Source organism: Nuphar pumila, chromosome 10 (genome assembly GCF_984573655.1).
Source record: "Nuphar pumila chromosome 10, dmNupPumi1.hap1.1, whole genome shotgun sequence".
Classification (NCBI taxonomy): domain Eukaryota; kingdom Viridiplantae; phylum Streptophyta; class Magnoliopsida; order Nymphaeales; family Nymphaeaceae; genus Nuphar; species Nuphar pumila.
In genome coordinates, this window is record NC_143258.1 from 114,212,609 (window position 1) to 114,233,839 (window position 21,231).

The following is a 21,231-nucleotide window of genomic DNA, read 5'->3' on the forward strand; positions in this document are numbered from 1 at the left end:
ATTAACCCCAGCTCTAGACTCACCAATCAAAACAATATCATCAGCAAACAACATACACCACGGCACATTTTCTTGAATTGATCTCGTAAGCTTATCCATCACTATAGCAAATAGGAAAGGGCTTAAAGCAGATCCTTGAAGTAACCCAACCGTTATAGGAAAATTGGTTGTCACCCCTCCACAAGTGCGGACATTGGTTACTACTCCTTCATACATATCCTTAATTATACTAATGTACTTGAGAGAAACACATTTCTTCATCATTGTCCACCAGAGAACGTCCCTAGGTACTCTATCGTATGCCTTCTCCAAATCAATAAAAACCATATGCAAATCTTTGTTCCTCTCTCTATTTCTCTCAATAAGTTGTCTAAGAAGATGTATAGCTTCCATAGTTGATCTTCCAGGCATAAAACCAAATTGATTCTCCGATATCATGACAATCTTCCTCAACCTAGACTCAATCACCCTCTCTCAAAGTTTCATAGTATGACTCATGAGTTTTATACCACGATAGTTTGTGCAATCTTGTATATCACCCTTATTCTTATATAGAGGTACCAAAGTACTCTTCCTCCACTCATTAGGCATCTTATTTGTCCGCCAAATCTTGTTAAAAAGATTTTTCAACCATTCTAAACCTTTCTCTCCCAAGCATTTTCAAGCCTCGATAGGTATACCATCTGGGCCAAGTGCCCTACTTGATTTCATTTTCTTCAAAGCCTCTGCAATTTCTTTCTTTTGAATCTTGCGCATGAAGTCATGATTCATCTCATGAAAAGGAATGGACAAGTCTCCAAGATCTTGAGCATGACTTTCATTAAATAGCTTATCAAAATAATCTTTTCATTTCTCCTTAATCTCCTCATCTTTGACTAAAACCTTTTGAATGTATTATATAATAATCATATCTGAATTCAAATGAAGAATAAAATACATTTTAGTGTTTTTATAGAGTTTAAAATGAAATTAATTCTCAATATATCCTGACTATAGCCATTGATATATATATATATTGAATTAACTTTAAATTAAACTCTGATAAAAAAAAGAAATACTTGAAAAATATGATAATTTTTTAAGAGGATCCAATGTGGATCCAGTGTTATTCCATAAAAGATGAAAATCCTAAGTTTTGTTCACATCCTGACTATGGTCATTGATGTAAATCATCAACTTAGGATTTAATCACCTCTTATTAGACTGGTGCACGTGTCATTCGTGTTTTACTATTGTGAAATTTTGAAATAAAAGGAAAATGATGTGAGAACAAGTAATTCATGATATTTACAATGCTAATTCATTCTAATCTAGAACTGGAAATGTAAATTTCTCATTTATACCTAATTTATTACAACTTTGAACTGCAAAATATCAGAAATTTTTAGTCCAAGAGAGAAATTCAAGCTTCGTATATATTCCTGCAAAACAGAGTTAGCACAGGATATTGAATATATAATAGACGGATGTTGTATTAAGAATTGATATATATATCTATGTAGGCAATGTATATATATGGAAAAAAAATCCATATATATATACATATATAGAGAGAGAGAGAGATACACGTACATATATGTGTATCCAAGCATGATATTTACATATATATATATATATGCTCACATTCAGTGTGTGTGACATAAATGAATGACATTTGCTATGAGAGTGGAGATGTTGAATGTGAAGGGACTGTGTAGGTGCAGTAATGATAGCAGTGAGCTATACATAAGTGAAGGCACAAAGGCATTGTGCAAGGGGTATTGCTGGTGATATGACAATTGCAGCTAACAGTGAGCTAAATAACAGAAAACTAAATAGATGTACAGGAATGACAGGGGGTTTAAATGCTATGTGATATTTAGTGGGCTGGAAATTGCAGGGAGGTTGGACACCGGTGATGGTGATGCTGCATAAAAAAAAAAAAGGAAGCACGCAGCTGCTAGGAGTTGTGTATGTGCTGGGAAGGTGATAACACAGATGCACCTAATAGGTATACTTAATGAAATGGATTCCGACAGGTGGTGTGATGTGATATCTGAATGTATGAGCATGACTAGTTGTAAATATAATTAAAATATAACTCAGCTGAAAGAGAATGTGATATGAGATGGGGACAAAGGATAGGAAGATGAATATGTGCAGTGTGACTTGAGTTCTAATGACATGCGAACAGCTAATATAATAATATAGTTAGACTATTGTACACAAAGATATGCATTTAGATAATGAAAATCAGACATTTGTAAAACAAGAAATGCTTAATCTACAATGCATATATTGTTTCTGCACCCAATTTTGTAATACAATATCTCCTAGACCATATAACATCTTACAGCGAAATTTGGTACAGAAGCTCACTACATACCAATGAATGAACATACCGAAAATGGTTCAGAAATCATAAACCAATACTGATATATTCGAATGTGAATACTGTCTGAAATCAAGGTTGTACACCTGCAGAAGGTTACCACATTCTCTGATTTTACCAGGAAATCAACCAATTATGTCAATTCTTTTGTAATTTCTGAAGGGAAAACTCCATTCGTGCTTACCTACATGTTTAGGTATCTGAGGGTTGGAACCTTAGCCCTTGAGCACGTGTGGATTGGCCAAAACTGGCCTTCAAGGAGGATGATGCTTGAGGTACAGAGTGATGCTCTGTAAAATTGGTAATGCTTGCTGTGCTCAAAACGCAGCTAGGCAGGTTGTGATGTAGTGTTGTGCTATTGTGAGATTCTCTGGCCCTCATAATTTCCAGATTGGACAGAGTGATGGAATATTTTCAGGATGAGTGGGCACACAAGCCCTTACTGTACGTCGGCTGATTTGATCCAAGATCCCATCTTCCACGATGCTACTTGCCAAAGTACATGAATCAGAGACAAATTCAACAAAAATCTGTCACATTTTAGAAAATTATACCAACTGATAACACTTTTGTCTCCTCGACAGAGGAGATCACTAAGAAAGAATGAGGATGATCACTCCTTTTCCTGTGCAGAGGCCATACGCCAGTCATATCTTAGTAAACAGGTTTTATCTTGAGAAGCTTTCATATGCTGATACTACACCAGATGACCTTCAGAGTCTTCTCCGATCCCATGTCGGAAGCAGCGAACCTTTGGAGCGAACCTTTGGCCCTGTTCTTTATTAAGATGATCTACAACTGAAACATCTAAGTTTGAGCGAATGTTACAACATGATCTTCTATCCTCTAGTTTTGAGAATCAAACAATCATCCATCTCTACAGAAGTTGCTAAAAAAAATTAGAATTCACAGGTATTTCTGATTCCCAGCTCCATGTACATGTAATACTGGAATTTGGAATGGGTTCAAGTTTTTTGCCATTGATATTCACAGTGTCATTTCCTTTTGATATGCCTATTCCAGAATGATTTAGGCAAAAACACATACAGCAATATTGAAGACTCCTTCCTTGTCAACTTCCAGATCTCTACAGCACTCAGAGATGTCTCTGGTTTTAAATGGAACAAACCTGCATATATTTGTTTCCCCCACACACAGAATGGATGACAAATATCCCTAATATCCATAAAAATAAAAAAAATGATTTGATTTGATTTTCACATGCAGCAACAACTACGAAACATACCATTACCCACTAATGCAGGAAATGGCCCTCTTCAAGTTACACAGGATATAGAATTTCCTTATCAACCATACCATTACCCATTAATGCAGGAACCAAATGATTCGATTTTCACATGCAGCAACAACTACGAAACATCCATTTGGGTCACCAACATTCTTCCTAATTGATGCATTAGATTTCCTGAATGGGTGTGATGGATATGAATACTTAGATGAAAATTCCCAACTCTAATGCAAGTGAGGAATAGTAAAATGAATGATATTATCACATACTTTAGTTGATGATGATGCAGTAACACCACTATTACCTGAAATGGAGGGGATAGATGACTTTGAGCAGGGCACGCTGTAACCTCATTTTTAGAAGACGTCAGAACAGAGGTAGTGAAAACACCCCTTTATGTTATAACAGAGCGTATGATATAATGGAACTCAAAGGCTGTGGGCATGCGTTTACGCTATGGCAAAGTATAAACGCATGCTTGCAGGGAATTTTAAGTAGCGGGAACACATATTTATGCTACAGCCTAACCTGAACATCTGCTGTAAATGACAACAGAAACCAGCAACAGTATGAGTAAAACGATGCAGTATATTCCATCCATCGGATTGAAAGAAAAATTTACAAAGGCCAACAACAAATCAAGAGATCGTGGAATGAGATAGAAACGGCAATATGTGAATCAAAAATACAGAAAAAGGTAGATGACACATGGTTTCAGCAGCAAATCAAGAGATGAATTATGATAGTGAATGTAAAATGAACTTAAGATGATGGGGACTAAACAGAATAGAGATATTCTATGGAGATAATGACGCCAAAAAAAAAAATGGATAAAGTGTCGATCTCAAACTGAATCAAGAATGCAAAATGAAGAACCGTAACAGGGAAATCACCTAAAATAAATAATAAATAAATAAATAAATTATCGGAATCCATGGATTCCATCGATGTTGCAGGGAGGTAGAACAATATTGCCATAGGCAATCCGATGCTACCGGGTATGCTTTAATAGAATAAGAGCAGAAAATCAGGAAATTAAAATGAAGGATGGAAAATTTTCAGAAATGGAAACTCAATCAAAATACTGAGACCCAACATAGAGAATAAGATACGAGAAATATAAATTGCCACCAATGGAACAAATATATTCTAACCATATATCCAGAACTAAAAAAAAATGATGTGCGTGTGATTTATTATAGCAAGGTGTATCGTCGAGACTGCGATAAGCAAGACGATGATACGATATTGCCTTTGGTGAATCAACAGAAAAAAAAAGAGGAAAGACAATGAAGAACTATATAAAAAAAAAACAAATAATACTAAAGAAGAAAGAAGAGGATAGGTTGCATACCTCCAGATGCAGTCGACCTTTATCAGGTTCTTGCAGAGATGCTGAAGGAGGAAGGAGGAAGGCGATCGGAAGGCGAAATGGTGGATCGTGGATGCTTGATGGAAAATGGATGTCAATGAAGTGTATCTAGAGGGGAAACGGATTGAAGGGGTTAAGGGATGGAAAATGGATGCCTTCGTAGAGGCTTGGAGGTCTCTTCTTAAAGAGAGACTCGAATGCTCCAGAAGGTAAAGTAGTTGGGGATGGAAGGTCATCGATCGGGAGAGAGGGCGATGGAGGGTGCGCGGGAGGATGGCCGTTGCCATTTTCCTCAAATTCCAAAAGAGGGGTTCTTTTCAGGATTTTTCTAAAAAATGGTTTTTGATTTTCAAAAAGGGGTTTTAAGAGAGGTTTTTAACAAAATAAGTTTCAAAAAGAGAGTAAACTGTATAGTTTCTTAATTTTTTTTTGGATTTTTTATTTTCTCATTTTTTTTTCTTTTCTTAAATTTCAATATTTTTTTGTATTTTTTTAAGACAAAATTCTAAAAACTAAGGAATTTGACTATTTTTTACAACATTTCAAAATATTTACAAAAGAAGAGTTTTTCTGAAAAATCAGGGTTATCTTGGGGAAATTCCTACAGAAAATGGGTTTAGATTCAGGTTTTGAGAAAATGTTCGAGTTTTGAAACTCGAATCGAGAAATACAACATGATGGATCCAAACGGATGTCGGATGGACTATCCGAGCTATTTAAAAACTATTTTTGGTATTTTTTGTAATTTTAATTTAAAAGTTAGACAACGAGACTCAGATTTGGATCTTGACAATGGATCTGGATCCGAAATCAAGTCAGATATATAAAATGAATTTAATTTCAATAAAACTTGAGAAATGAACTAGAATTTAGATTTAAAAGTGACTCAATTGCTCAGAAAATGATATCAGGGGCAAAAAGGGAGTATTTAAAAGATTTTGAAAAATTTGGGGTGTTTACAATGCCGCACATCGAGGGAAAAGCACATAAGTAATACACGAGGTACCAAAACCATACCTTGGCCACTTAGATAGGCAAACACAGAAGGTCATAAGTAATACATGAGACACGAAGTCGTACCACACTCAAAGAAAACGTGCAGGCAAAAATATATGCAGGCAAAAATATATGCAAGCAAAAAAGAGCATAGGTATTGCACGAAGTACGAAACCACACCTCAAACTCATAAGCAACTATGCAAAATAATGATCGAAGAATGAAATTGTACCTCGACCCATGCGCATACAAACAAGATAATGTGCAATGCAGAAGCAATATAACTCTAAGCATATCTAGCATGGGCATTTTAATTATTTCAACTTAAATAGGTTCATCTATTGCCCTTTGTGCGACTTTACCCTACATCGGAATGTTGTGTAGTTGCGTACGCCTACGCGTGAGGATAATACGAGGGTCGGGCCGCGGAACACGAACGGGACCTATTATGTAAATATGCAAGAGTGTGAGAATTATTATGACGTAGTTGTCAAAAAGAACAGAAGGCCAGTGGTAAGACTTGCCATGCCGGCGGAATCAAATGAGTGGCAGGGGTATCGGCCCCTGTCTAACCAAACAATGAATGACAGGAGCCTTGGCCCCTGTCTGACAGGACAGCGGATGGCAGGGGCCTCAGCCCCCGCCTGACAAAGCAGTGAATGGCAGGGGCCGAGGCCCCTGCCGGCCAAAACAGCGAACGACAGGGGTCTCGATCCCTGCCTCACGAAAACAACAAATGGCAGGGACTTGGGTCCCTGCCTGACAATACTGGACGACAAGGGCCTCGGCCCCTGCCTGACGGAACAGTGGTGAAACAAGGAGGAAGGTGCGGCAGGGGGGTGTCGATCCCCTGCCACCCTTCAGGTAGGCATAGAGGGAATAGGAGGGCACGACACAGGCGCTATGTCGTCTGTCGGCCTCTCGGCAAGCCCTCAAGGAGAGGGAAAAGAGGGAGGAGGGTGAGACAGGGGATGCCCGACCTCCCGTCGGTCGTCCGATTGCCCACCGGAGAGGAGGGGGGCTGCAGGGGTGACTCGCCCCCTGCTGGCTCCCTGGCAACCTCAAGAGAGAGGGGGAGACGACAGGGGCCCGTAGGCCATCTGTCGACCCTCCGATGGACACAGAGGGAGTGGGAGGGCGCGGCAGGGACCGTGCGCCGCTTGTCGGCCTCCCGGCAAACAGAAGAAGAGGGTGGAAGGAATGGAGCATCGACAAAGATGGGGGGTTCTTGCGGTAGTCAAGGCGTCTGTCAAACACAGGGAGGAAGAAGACTGAGGAGATAGAGGGCGTACCTGGAAGGGGGGCGCCATCGTCGATGACGGCTCCCTTGCGAGGTCGTCGGTGGCGGCGATTGGAAAAAGGAGGCAGCAGCGTCGAGGCTTGCTGGAAATCGCAAATGAGAGAGAGAGAGACACGTCGGGAGGAGAGGAGGAGGAGGAGAGAAGGGAGGTGTGTCTCCCCTCCCCTCCCCTCCCCTCCCCTCCTGCCCTTCTCTTAAAGACTTCGGGGGAGGGCGATCTTCGGGTAAACCCTAAAAGGGTTTCCCTTATCCTGTCGAGGGGGTGGAGCGGCACGAGTGGGGGGGGGGGGTGCGGCGTACAGAGGAGAGGGTTTGTTTTTAAACAAATCCTCCCCTGCGTCGGGTTTTAAAACCCTAACGAGGGCGGGCCTGGGTCGGGTCTCGACCCGGGTCCGATAAATTTTTTTTTTTTTACGTGGGTTTTACATTATGGTTAACCAAATCAGAATTTCAAACAGGAAAATAAACTTTCATGACACTCCACGTATAGGTGTTAAAACAGATTTTATAACCAGAAATCAAATTGATTTAATACCCGTATGTGATGTAGGTGACACACATATAGAGGTAATGCACTTGTTTAATAAATGGCATGCATATGGTTGGGTTATGTTTGCATGAGTGCACATGCTTTTGGTACTTTGGCCTAGTGTTATGAATAAAACACTACTTGGGTTTTGTAGTGTGATGCATCAATGGCCTAACTTGACCATCAGGCCTGGAGAGTCGTGGGTTTGATTTCTTCTCATATATATATATATATATATATATATATATATATATATATATATATATATATATATATATTGACTTGTATCACTTAAACCACATAAGTTGGTATGGCACACTACTACATTGTTCTAGTTGTCCTCACGGGTTGGAGTTTCGTAAGGGTTTCCGCAAGGGAGGGTGCGGGTTTTCACTTTACTTTTACATATGGTGTTGCAAACTTAAAGAATTGAGGTAAATTAAAACATAATAAAGAACAGTGTAATATATGTTCTGGGATCTTCCATCTGGACAATGAAAATCTTAGAGATACGGTCTTAGGGAGACTGTGAGGATATAAAAACTCTGTGTGCTGAAATATTGTTCCCTGAACCCGATATTGAGGTTTTTTCTCCTGACCACAGTTTTAGAAAGAGTTTGTCACTTTACCTGAGGGTGGTGTGTTGGTCACAACTGTAATTGTTTTGGTACCAAGGAAGTGGCACTTGTGAGCGTGGGGTGTCTCTTGTGTCCCCGACATTAGATGTGTAGGTCTAATGTTCTTAAGGTGATTCGGTCGAGGGCTAAGTTGGAACCCAATAAAAAAATATAAATTATGTGCTAAGCTACCCTGGGAACCTACTTAACCTCGGAGATTTTACCCGTTTGGTGTATCCGCGGGCAACGGTAATTAAAAAGAGGAACTTAAAGTTGCGTGCATTTAATAGGGCATGCATATGCAAAGGAAAAAGGAAACTTAAAGGTAAGATAATAAAAGGACTCATGCATTGAAAAGAAGTCATGCATCTTCTTGTTATGCATTAGATCATGCATATTTGAATTGTTCTCTATATCATGACATGATATGGTGTTGGTATGTAATTTACTTCCTGAAAGCATGCTGGAAGGTTTGGTTATTTGGTTCTTGATATATGGTATTGATGTATTGTTCTCGACTAATAATTATATGCAATGTGTCGCATGTATGAATTGTTAGACACTGCAAATTGTTATATCTGCACTCACTCAAATCATTATATGAAATCTTATCAATGTTCTTTGTCTCACCTAGTTTCTTTAGAAGTAGTTGTGCTCAGAATTTCAGTTATGACATCATACTTTGTTGGTTTTTCATACAAAATGGTGAACAGTGGGGTTAGACTGGCTACTGGGAATGAATGAGAGTCATACTTGGGTTTGACAGCTTCACCAGGGGACAGAGTGACTTTTCTTTTACTTCAATCCTTCTTGCTTTTTCAATTGTTGCTTTATTTTAAGTCGAATAAAACATTGTCTCTGAAATTCACTCTTATTCATAAATAAAGAAATTGTTTTGGTTCTTATAGATGATGGTTGGAAGTTCGTGTGTGGTGTTTGGCTATCCAGTTGGAATTGGAACTATGAGGACCCCGGGTCTCTAGGAAGTTTTCCGCAACTCTTAAAAAAAAAATATTCCACATTTTCCAAGGGTATGAGTTGGGGTCGTTAGAGTTAATGTTGATTTTCCTGATGTCTCGATATTAAATGTTGATTTCTAATGTTCCGATGAATGATGTTGATTCTTGATATTAGTCAAAGAACAATTGTGGAACCCAATAATAAATTACAAATTGTGTGTTAAGCTACAACTGGGAACCTAACTTGGACTTCAAAAATTGTTTTGCCGTTTGAAGTATCCGCTGGTTTAATGAAAATTGAAACTAAAATTATGTGCATTTAATAGGGATATGCATACAAAAAAAACTCTGATAATAACTTAATAAGTTATTCATGCATGTGCATTGAATCATGCATCTTTATTGTTTTTGCTTTAGTTCATGCATTCATACTTATTATGTCTCGTATGAAAATTGTCATTGCATAGTACTTGTTTTAAATGCTTGAATGGTAAATTGATTATGAAATTGTTATTGTTATAATCTTCTGAATTTATGCATGAATTTGGTTTATGCTCTTTCCTTTCTGTTTGGATTTTTAGAGGAATTTGTACAAAGAACTCTGATTTTTATCCTGTATTTCAAAAAATGTTTTTCAGGACCGGGAGCTCAGTGATGGGGTGACTTGCTACATGGAGCCTGCGAGTTTGCGTGACATGTTCTAATGTTCTTAACAGAGTGGCTCTATGTTACAAACTATTTATTTATTTCTGTTTTTATGACATTCATTTTATTGATTAGTAAAGTTGGTTATTTTCTTTGTTGATTCAATGCACTATCTCTTGTGGTTTGGTAGTTATTAAATATGTGAGACCTTGGATCCTTGGGTTTGGCTTCCACAATTGTTTTAAAAAAAATCACTTTTCACAAGGTTAAGTTGGGGTCGTTACATGTATCCTAGGAGCGATATTATATGAATACCCATTACACCAAGGATCTAATCCTAAGTGGGGCAACTATTTTTTTAAAGACAGCATGTCCAACACATGCCTCCAAGCCTACCTTCGATCGAGCTCAGTTGTCACACCCATTCAATTTCCCAACATTTCCTCCATGGGAAATTCTCAAGGAATATAGAGCCCAAAGGTTCCATTAGGGAGGTATACCATTAGTTAAAAAGGAATGACACTTTACACCCTCTCTTCCTTCCATTTCTTCTTTGATTGAGGATTCAATGGAATACTTATGTGAAAGATAATGCAAATTCATTTAGCAATATGTGTCCTGGTCAAGTCATGTCTTTCTAGAATCACTACCCAACTTTAGAATGACAGATATGTGCAAACAAACTGCACTCATCACTCGCCATTTAAATGAAGAGAACAATCACCACTTAACCAATAAGAAAATCAACCTGAGTGATCTGTTTGGTAAATAAAGCATATGTTTCAAAGATATGTCATTCCATCACCCGTGGGACCGTTTGTTGCTTCTCTGGAAATTGGCAAGGCATGTAAGAACCAATTAATATGCCCATTTTTTTAGAACATCTTCTGTTCTCCAACATGTTAGCAAGAATAATTGCAAGACAGAATTAACCACCAGCATCTTCATTCCACGCCTCTGGTACATGATCATGTTAGGAGTCTCCACTGCTAAAATACCCTACTGCCCCTTGAGTGAAGGGTTTGTTACATTTTTCATTTTTAACTGCCTTTTCGAGTATTCTTGTATAGGTATACTTAAGAGAGGGCCTATAAAAACATGTTCTAGGAGTGTCATCTAGCAGCCAACAAAAATAAAAAATCGTTAAGCCTCCAATACTCAGTCTTTTCATGACCTGATTGTCCCCTTGGCTTGTTGGAGCATAGTGCCAAGATATAGAAGCATGGGATAGAGCATTTGTGCAGTATCTACACTCACAAAAGTGGTGGCATTTTTTAGATTATGTAGTCACTTTTAAAATTTAAAGTCAAAAAAGTCTCACTTTTGTAATTAATATTTAAAAAACTCCCTTTATAGTTTTTTGGAAAACTTTGATTGGCTTTTTCGTTTTCCCTCCAAAACAAAAGTCCAAAACCACCCTTAAGAGTATTTTCAAAGATGCTGTGACGGTTGAGAGTGTTTTGCTTATTGCAGTCAGCTGAATGCTGCTAACATTAACACAAAGGCTTTAAAGCTATGTCACACGGACTCGGCTAAAGGGTTGCCGCACCCGCGTCGACACGCACGGACTCGGGTGCGGCTTTGGACTCGGCCCGGACTCGGTCAACTCCGAGTCGGACTCGGTCAACGAGTCCGGGCCGAGTCCGACCACATTTTGGACTCGGTCAACTTTGACCGAGTCCAAAATTGTCCAGTTCGAGTTTTAAATTTTCTTTTGGATCCGGGTCGGGTCGGGTCCAAACCCGACCCAGATCCAAATTTTTTTTGGCAGCCGAACCCTAAAAGGGGTTTATCGACAGGGAGAGGGGCTTACCCTCTCGATTTTGCCTCTCCCCCTCAGCCCCTGCAGCTTTCTCCTGCAACCACGCCGGCGATCCGAACTCCGGCGACAGGCAGCCACCGGTTCCCCCTCCGTCAGGTATGTCGACCCTGCTCGTAGCCTCCCTCCCTGCACCCTCTGCTCGCAGGGGAGGGGCTCGGCCCCTCCCTGCACCATCTGCTCGCAGAGGAGGGGCTCGGGCCCCCTCCCTGCACCCTTTGCACGCAGAAGAGGGGCTCGGCCCCCCTCCCTGCACCCTTTGCACGCAGGGGAGGGGCTCGGCCCCCCTCCCTGCACCCTCGGCTCGCAGGGGAGGGGCTCGGCCCCTCCCTGCACCCTCTGCTCGCAGGGGAGGGGCTCGGCCCCCCTCCCTGCACCCTCGGTTCGCAGGGGAGGGGCTCGGCCCCCCTCCCTGCACCCTCTGCTCGCAGGGGAGGGGCTCGGCCCCTCCCTGCACCCTCTGCTCGCAGAGGAGGGGCTCGGCCCCTCCCTGCACCATCTGCTCGCAGAGGAGGGGCTCGGCCCCCCTCCCTGCACCATCTGCTCGCAGGGGAGGGGCTCGGCCCCCCTCCCTGCACCCTCGGCTCGCAGGGGAGGGGCTCGGCCCCTCCCTGCACCATCTGCTCGCAGAGGAGGGGCTCGGCCCCCCTCCCTGCACCCTTTGCACGCAGAAGAGGGGTTCGGCCCCCCTCCCTGCACCCTCTGCTCGCAGGGGAGGGGCTCGGCCCCTCCCTGCACCCTCTGCTCGCAGAAGAGGGGCTCGGCCCCTCCAATATTCCCTGTTTTATTAACTTTATTTTATTTACTTATTTAATTATTTTCTTTTCACTTTTCAGATATAATGGCGAGTTCTAGCGGTAGTGTCAATACATTTGGTTCAAGTTCTAACCCTGAATTAGATGTTTCTCAACCACTTTGGAGGCTTGTGACAAAAGGGATAAAAGCTAGTAGTGGTGGTGGTGGGAATGTGCAGTTTCATTGTAATCTATGTAAGACTGTTTTCACAGGTTCTTATACGCGTGTGAAAGCACATCTTTTGCATATTCGTGGTCAAGGAATTAGGGCATGTTCTGGGGTTGACAAAGACATGTTAAAGCAATTAAAAAAAGAACAAGAGGAAGCTGAAAAGAAGAAAATTGCAGAGATGAAAAGCGATTCGATTAATTTGTCTTTTCCTACTGCTAGTGATACACAAGAAGAGCTTTTAAAGAAAAGAAAGATGGAAAGCAATAAAACAATACAAGCGTCATTCAAAAACATGGCAAGAGCAGAAATTGATAAAAAGATTGGTCGATTCTTTTACTCAAGCTCAATTCCTTTTAATGTAGCTAGAAGTCCATATTGGAAAGATATGATTACATCTTTGGCTAATTGCAATTTGAGTGGTTATGTGCCTCCTAGTTCAGAAAAACTAAGAACAGTCCTTCTTGCAGAGGAAAAAAATAGAATTGAAGACTTGCTAGAGACCCAAAAATTTGCATGGAAACGACATGGAGTGTCGATTGTTTCTGATGGGTGGACTGATATACAAAGGCGACCACTGATAAACTTCATTGCTTATTCACTAAATGGGCCAATCTTTTTGAAGACTGTTGATGCATCTGGAGAGTATAAAGATGCTGAATATTTAAAGAGATTATTTGTTGAAGTGATAAAAGAAGTGGGTGAAGAAAGTGTGGTGCAAATCATTACTGACAATGCTCCAGTTTGCAGTCGTGCAGGAATGAATTTGGCAAGTGAAGATACATATTCACATATTTTTTGGACTCCTTGTGCAGCACACAGTTTAAATTTGGCACTTAAGAGTATATGCAATCCATCAAAAGATGATGCACATGCACATGAAATGTGCTTATGGATTGAGGAAATAGAGCATGATGTTCGAAATATTAGAAATTTTGTTGTAAACCATCATCATGCCCTTTCTATATTTAATAGGCATTCTGATCTCAAGTTACTGAAAGTTGCTGAAACTCGTTTTGCCTCTCTAATTGTTATGATAAAAAGAATTAAGCAACTCAAGAATGCATTGATGATGATGGTGGCTTATCAAGATTGGGATTTTTATCGTACTGAAGATGATGTCAAGGCTCAAGCTATCAAAAAATGCATCTGTGATGATTTTTGGTGGGATAAAATTACATATTTTGTTGAATTTACAGAGCCTATTTGGGAAATGCTGAGAGAAGTTGACAGAGATGTACCCATGCTTCATAGAATTTATGAAATGTGGGACAATATGATTGAAAAAGTTCAAAGTATCATTTTTAAACATGAGAAGAAAGATATTGCACTTGATGATTCAGAATTTTACAATCATGTACATTCAGTTTTAGTGAGAAGATGAGATAAAAGCAATACACCTTTGCATTGCATGGCACACTCTCTCAATCCAAAATACTATGCAAAAAAATGGTTGACAGCAGGTGTTGGTCGTGTTTCTCCAAATGAAGATCCTGAGATATCAAGAAATAGAATGATATATTTGGGAAGAGTTTTTAATGATCCTCACATGTTTAAGGTTGTAAATAGTGAGTTTGGCAAGTTTTCTACTGGAAGATTTGATTCTTTAGCAGCACTTGTGGCAAGGGACGAGGAAGATCCCCTTAATTGGTGGGCAACATATGGATCAGAGACACCAAATCTGCAACGTCTTGCAATGAAGTTGTTATCCCAACCTGCTACATCATCTTGTTGTGAAAGAAATTGGAGTACATATGCTCAAATTCACAACATTAAAAGAAACAAACTCACTAGTAAAAGAGCAGAGGATTTGGTATATGTTCACTCAAATCTACGATTAATTTCTCGCCGCACCAAAGAAGAGTATAGGTACTTTTTTTTCTTTGTATTCAAAGTTTGTATTTAAATATTTCATATTTGTATTCAAAGTTTTAAGTTAGATACTAATATAGTGATTTTTTGATGCAGTTGTGGACCATCCAAGAATTGGGATGTAAATCCAGAAGATTTTGACTTGGAGGAAGAACATAATTTACATACTCTCAACATGGACTACCTCGATCCTGTTCTTCCTTCTAATTCAGATGATGAGGCAGATTTATGATAAGTTTTGTTGTTTATCACACTCACAAGCTTCTTTATGTGTTATATTTTGGTAAGTTTGTGTTGTTAAGAATTGCTTTTTTTTGCTTTAAAATTTACAATCTTTATGTGTTAATTTATTGTTATATATATAATTATAATATTTAAAATATATATATTTATAATATATATTTTTTAATATATATATATATATAGCCGAGTCCCCGTGTCAAAATTTTTTGGAATTGCGCCGCACCCGTGTCGCACCCGCACCCGCACCCGCACCCATGTGACATAGCTTTAAAGTTAGATTAACCCATATATATACATACACACAAAGACATACACACCTATGTAGTGTGTATGTATGTGCATATATATGTATGCATGTATGTTACATATCATATTCTAGGAGTTAGGTAGATTTTATGTGTCTCAGTTTGTAAAGCTTGTTTTTAACATATATGTTGAGGAATCTAATATGTATATTACTAGAACATGTTCTACCCTTCTACTCTTGTATATAAGATTATTTTAAAAGGGTATTTTTGTACTTAACAAGGAGGTTATGTAGTCAACGTTTTTGTCCTTTTGTGTAGCCAAAGGGGTCGACCGTGTTGTAATCTTTTCTCATTCTTGAATAATGAAGTTTCATTTTATTTTGCCTCTTCAAGCTCTCTTCTATCTCATACTCCCTTCTTGTCTCAATAATATACATGCATTAGCATGCACACCAAATTCCTTTAACTTGTCCAGATGGATGTATATGGTTATGTGTCTTTTATACAATTATTGCTGTAAAACAAGCCTAATCATAGGTCTGTTGACATTCTTATCTTTGTTTACATAGATGCGAAATATTTAGTGTTGGTTATAGCTGAAAGCACAAACTTGATGATTCACTGAAACAGAAATATAAAAACCTCAGCTACTATATGGTGAAGTTTACTGGACACACTAAATGTGTAGGATCTCACGTACTTACGGAGACATGGCATATTTTCTGTACACAAGTATGGTGCATGCAGAATGTGATCATCTGCTCTCACATCCATCAGCATATAGATCTCAGCCATACCTGAATAGTTTGTGTTAGTCATGTAGTTAATGCCAATGGAATGATATCATGGCAAGTTACAAACAATATTGCCGCAAACTGAAGAGAAGCAATTGTACAATGCACAGAATTATTTGAAGCCTGCTTTTATGTCCATCAATAGAGAGATCTGAGGCATACTTGAACAGTTTGTGTATGAGCCATGAACTTAATACCTAAGGGATGAAATCAAAGCATATGACAAAAGGTGTTTCTGGCAAACTTAAGATGCGGCAATCTTAAAATCTGTGGAATGCCACCACATGAAACTGAAACTAGATGTCAGACACTTCTGTAGCTAGAATTTAGGGAAAACAATTTCTTGTGAGCATCATTTATGTATTTTCTATAGGGGAAGAGGATATGCAGGCCAAACACGTCATGCAGAAACTCAACTCCTCAAAGTTTTTTATTCAAGAGAACAAAGGAAACCAGAGCAAACTTGGTCAAACCCTTTCCAAGCCCCACACAATAGACATGATGTACCTCCAAGACAATATGCCCAAAAAATAAGGTTGGCTTTATTATTCAAAACTACAAAGTAAGATGCTATACGTTTAGTAACTTATTAGAACAAGAAAAAGACATACAAGAGCACGGAACTGAAACACAAAATAGATTTATCAGAAACCATAATAGAAGTAGCAATAAGTGATACCTGGACTGGATGCAGGCCATTCTGACGATCTCCAACACCCTCCACAGTAATTACATGCATTCCCTCTACAGAATAAAGTGGTGCCAAACATGCATTGACAGCATAGTGCCTGTACCATACTTGCATACATCAATCTACTACCACTATGAACCATCATGAAAAGGGTGAAACTAGCAACATGATCTAACGGTAATAGAAAGAAGCTGTTATTACTGCACAAAAATGTGAATTGTCTACCTAAAAGCTATAATACAGTTAAAAATTATATTCACGGTGTATCCTTGTCCCATCTACCCGTCCTAAAAAAAAGACCTCTAGATCCAGAATGTACTATAAATATTAATGGAATAAGAATCAAAGAGACTCACATAGATTTCATCAAATGATGGTCATAATAAGATACCATGACAGTGCAAGCGCCGCAACCACCCTCACCACAGCCCAGTTTGGTGCCTGTAAGCCCTAAGCCTACATTTCAAAAGACTCACATCACTTGTTGCACAGACTATCAGTTTTTTTTTTAAATAACACAAACAATTAGTTATGTGGCACATATTGTTAGTTGAGGATCTTGCTTTCAAAGATAAGAAAAACATAAATCCAATTTTATTATGTAAAAAAGTATAAGACAAATGTCAAGGTGCCAAGAGTGGTAACCATGTTTTACAAGATGCAGGAGCCCAAATAATGAACCCAAAAAGAGCAACTGAAATTATAATGCAAAAAATTGGCAATACAAACAGTGATATCAAGGTTGATTAGCTATATAGTTACCAAAATTTGTAGTAGCAAGAATAATGCAAACTAAGAAGTGGATGAAAATAATAATATACTTTTAATCCATTACAATTTTACAAGATAATGGGTTGAAGAAAATATTTCCATGCTTCTTAAAGCAGCTGTTAGCATTCGTGGCCATTAAACTATCTCATGCAGTATTCCATTGTGGCTGTATCCCTGTGTTCAGTATCAAATAAGATAGTCCAACAATTGCTATTTCAAAAGGAAGATGCAGTAATACCATGAGAAACATTACAATATTTTATGAGTCCACAAGCCATGAGGTTGAGTAATACTAAAGTGAATGAGTTCACTAATAATAAGGTATCTGACTAAGGCATCATGCTAAAAAAAATTAAATCAAAACTGAAATGATCTCTTTAATTAATCAAAATAGAAATTATATGATACTAATAAAGAGAGGTAATGAATTATAGATACTTTAAAATTTAACTGTCATCTGTTTGCCAAGCCATGTATACAATTCAACCAACCAAAACTTCAAAATACTCTTAATTCACAGAAGGAAGATTAGGGAGTAACAAGCTTCATAAGCAGCCGAATCACAATAACAACGACTAACAAAATATTCACAGAAAAGATATAATCAAGATGTCATGCCTACAAAAGCACAGAGAAGACGATTACAACAGTCCATTAACATGCTAGGCAAAAATTTCATACTATTTTCCTAACATTTAGATAATTGCATAAATGGATCAGTAGGCGATGAGATTTCACAAAGCCATAAAAATAGAACACATTAAACCCGTGAACCTATATTACCAGTATAGAGTTAATAGGATTTGGCGAAATAGATGCAAGAATAGAAACAAGTTGCCCTTGCAACACACCATGGGCTGACCAAACCAATCAAGAAGGTCCCTGAAAATCAATGTTAAAAGAGGAGTTTTCTTTGACAAACAATAGAGTTTGACAGAGTGGGTTCCTCTTTTCTTTATCTTCTCTTCTCCCTCTCTTTCTATGTTTTATGGTATGTATATTAATTTTAGGTAAAATGCATGGTTAAAATATACATACATCATGCTCATCAACTTTTGGATCTCATTCATTTCCTACATAAAAAACAAATAAATAAAATGAAAAAGGAACAAACATGCATGATCCAATCACCCTCAGAAACTCTAGCACTTAGAACTAAATTGTATCTCACCTTGACATACATGCATATGGGTTGTCTAAAAAAACAACCCTTTTTTATTTTTTCCCACTTTGTGCAAAAAAAACCTGAAATAACGATCCAAAAAATGAGAGAGAGAGAGTGTCCAACATTGATAATGTACAAATATGTTCAAAAGAATCTGAATGCTAATTATATATATATATATATATATATATATATATTCTGCATAGTAATTGATTGTAACATCATCCAATGTGAGCTTTGCGGTTCATAGTTAGACACAAAGAAAAACAAGATTTTGAGAGGAAAAAGAATAGTCAGCATTGTGCTTCCCGACACAGTTGCATAAAAACAGGTTTTTCTTCGAATCAAATGGCAAAACAAGTATTAAAACAAAGGTACTTTAGATACTTTTAAAAAGCATTGAGTTAGCATGTTTAAACATAGGATATTTTTGGTAATAATGACGATGGACCAAATTTCAAAAACAGTATGACTACAAAATCAAGGTGAGACACGTGATATTTTTATAGAAAATAGGGAAACATTTTCAAAATTAGGACAGAAACTATTTCTACCAAGTCCATTTTATGTTGGGTTTTTAATACAAAATGGATATATTTAAACACAATAGGTCATGCATTGACTAGGCCCAAGATCATAAAGACAAGTTTCAACATGGTGTAGAGTCTAGACTTGATTGGACTGTATTTGACCCTTTGGCAAACTGATTGTATCTTTCTCATTTGATGTTTGATTGAGGTGTACGCATAGTCACAAATATCGGTATCGGCTATATCTCAGCCAGGCTATTTCATGCGATATTATAGGTTTGATGATAAATCTCGGAGCTTAAAAAATATAAAAAACAACAAAAATAAGAAAATATCATGTTTAGTCAAAAAATACATAAATAATAAAAGAAATAATAAAAAATGTAAAATAAATAAGAAAAAATTATTAAAATGTAAAAAATAAATAAAAACAGTAAAAATAATTGATAATATTGTGATAATATCACGTTATTCTCGTGATAATATCGCAATATTCTTGTGATAATATCAAGATATTATCAAATTGGCATTTTTTCAAAATATTGTGATATTTTACCTATATTATTGTTTGCTTAGATTACAGCGCTAATATCATGATATTTTCAAAATATCGCCGATGTTTGTGACTATGGGTGTAGGAAGGCTAGTTTTGAAGGACTTGGGAACTCCATATAACAACAATGAATAAAATGTAATTCAAATTTTTTTGACAAGATTTTAAAACAAAAGGCTAATCACACTTTGAACCAAGGATAAACCAAAGCTTAGCAATAACCAATCATTTAAAATTAGCCAAGTCAACACAACCAATGCATGACCTACACTGAAAAGGTGCTAAAAGAGGTTTGTGAGGTTCGATATTTAATATAAATTTGGTTCTATGGCTCCTAGGATAAAACAACAAGCAAGAAATAGGTTTCCTTTTGGCATGAAAGAGAAAGAGACAAGTGTGAATTTGCACCAATTCAATGTGAGCTTATCAAGGTTATTCTCATAGCCTTGTTGGGCACATTTAAGAATTGGATTTCTATACTGACACACTATGTCACATGGATACTCCATTTTGGCTCCTGTTTTGTATCCCTTTGTATACTAGTCATATTGAAAACTTCACAAAAATGGCTGTATCTCCGTAGCTGGAGACATATCCATGTGATATAGCCGACACATTACCTTTAAAGGGAAAACCACAAGAGAATTAAGCAACAGCCATATCATATCTACTACTATAGACAATTATAATAATGGCCACTCGCAATTGCATGCCAAGGATGCGTTGGTAAAGGTCACATTATCTTAGGCTAAGACTCTTGCGTTCAAATACTGCTGAAGGCTATTCCCCAGCTTACTTTCCATTTAGACAAAAGAACCAGAAAACTCTTTCTTCTATGTCTTTCTGAAATTATGAACTTTGACATAAACCTTTATTCTTTAATAAATAATATATAACAAAATAAAATGAACAAGTAGATGCAGACTATCGAATAATAAGATTTGTATGCAACAGAATGGCCACCACAGTGCCCCATTCCCTTGCAGTCACCAAAAGAATTAACTTTTTGAGGAACCAATGACCTAGAAAGCAAACTGGACAAGACAACCATGAAATCGAACATGTTAATTGTAATTCTAAGTTACAAAAATAAAAAGGAAAGGACAAAAAAGAAGAGATGAGCACCAGAAAACCAAACATTAAAGTGTTCCCCTATCATGCACCCCAGCTAGAAGATAGAACTAAGGGAACCAAAGAAATCACATTCAGACAACCAAAATGGATCATGAAACAACCCACCCAAATATAGCAACCATGTGTACTGTTAGATCAAAGAAAACCCACGAAAATCATAAGACATACAAACACAAAATAGACAGAACTATCACGAATCCAAACATCAAAATATGTCTATCACATGTCGTTGATAGAATTCGGGAAACCAAAGTAAAACTCGTCAAAAGATGATAAGATTTAGAAAACAAAAAACAGGCACATATAATACGAACCCAAAAAGCCAAAGTAACACACTGGTACATGTACTACAGGATCTTGGGAATAAACATTTCATGCTGCCAAGCACCAAAATATGTCAATCATACATG

General features: G+C 37.9%; 1 protein-coding gene across 6 annotated transcripts in view; it reads right to left on the minus strand.

Moving 5' to 3' along the window:
* LOC149827981 (xanthine dehydrogenase 1-like) overlaps nucleotides 1-21,231 on the minus strand; it is a 128,103-nt gene that overhangs the window by 106,593 nt on the left and 279 nt on the right. For all 6 annotated transcript variants that reach the window (XM_090019774.1, XM_090019775.1, XM_090019773.1 and 3 more), the window contains exons 2-3: nucleotides 17,025-17,124; nucleotides 16,657-16,765 (exon numbers count right to left, since the gene is read on the minus strand). In XM_090019774.1, coding sequence (XP_089875900.1) covers nucleotides 16,657-16,765; nucleotides 17,025-17,124 — 209 coding nt within the window. The remainder of the gene's footprint in view (nucleotides 1-16,656; nucleotides 16,766-17,024; nucleotides 17,125-21,231) is intronic.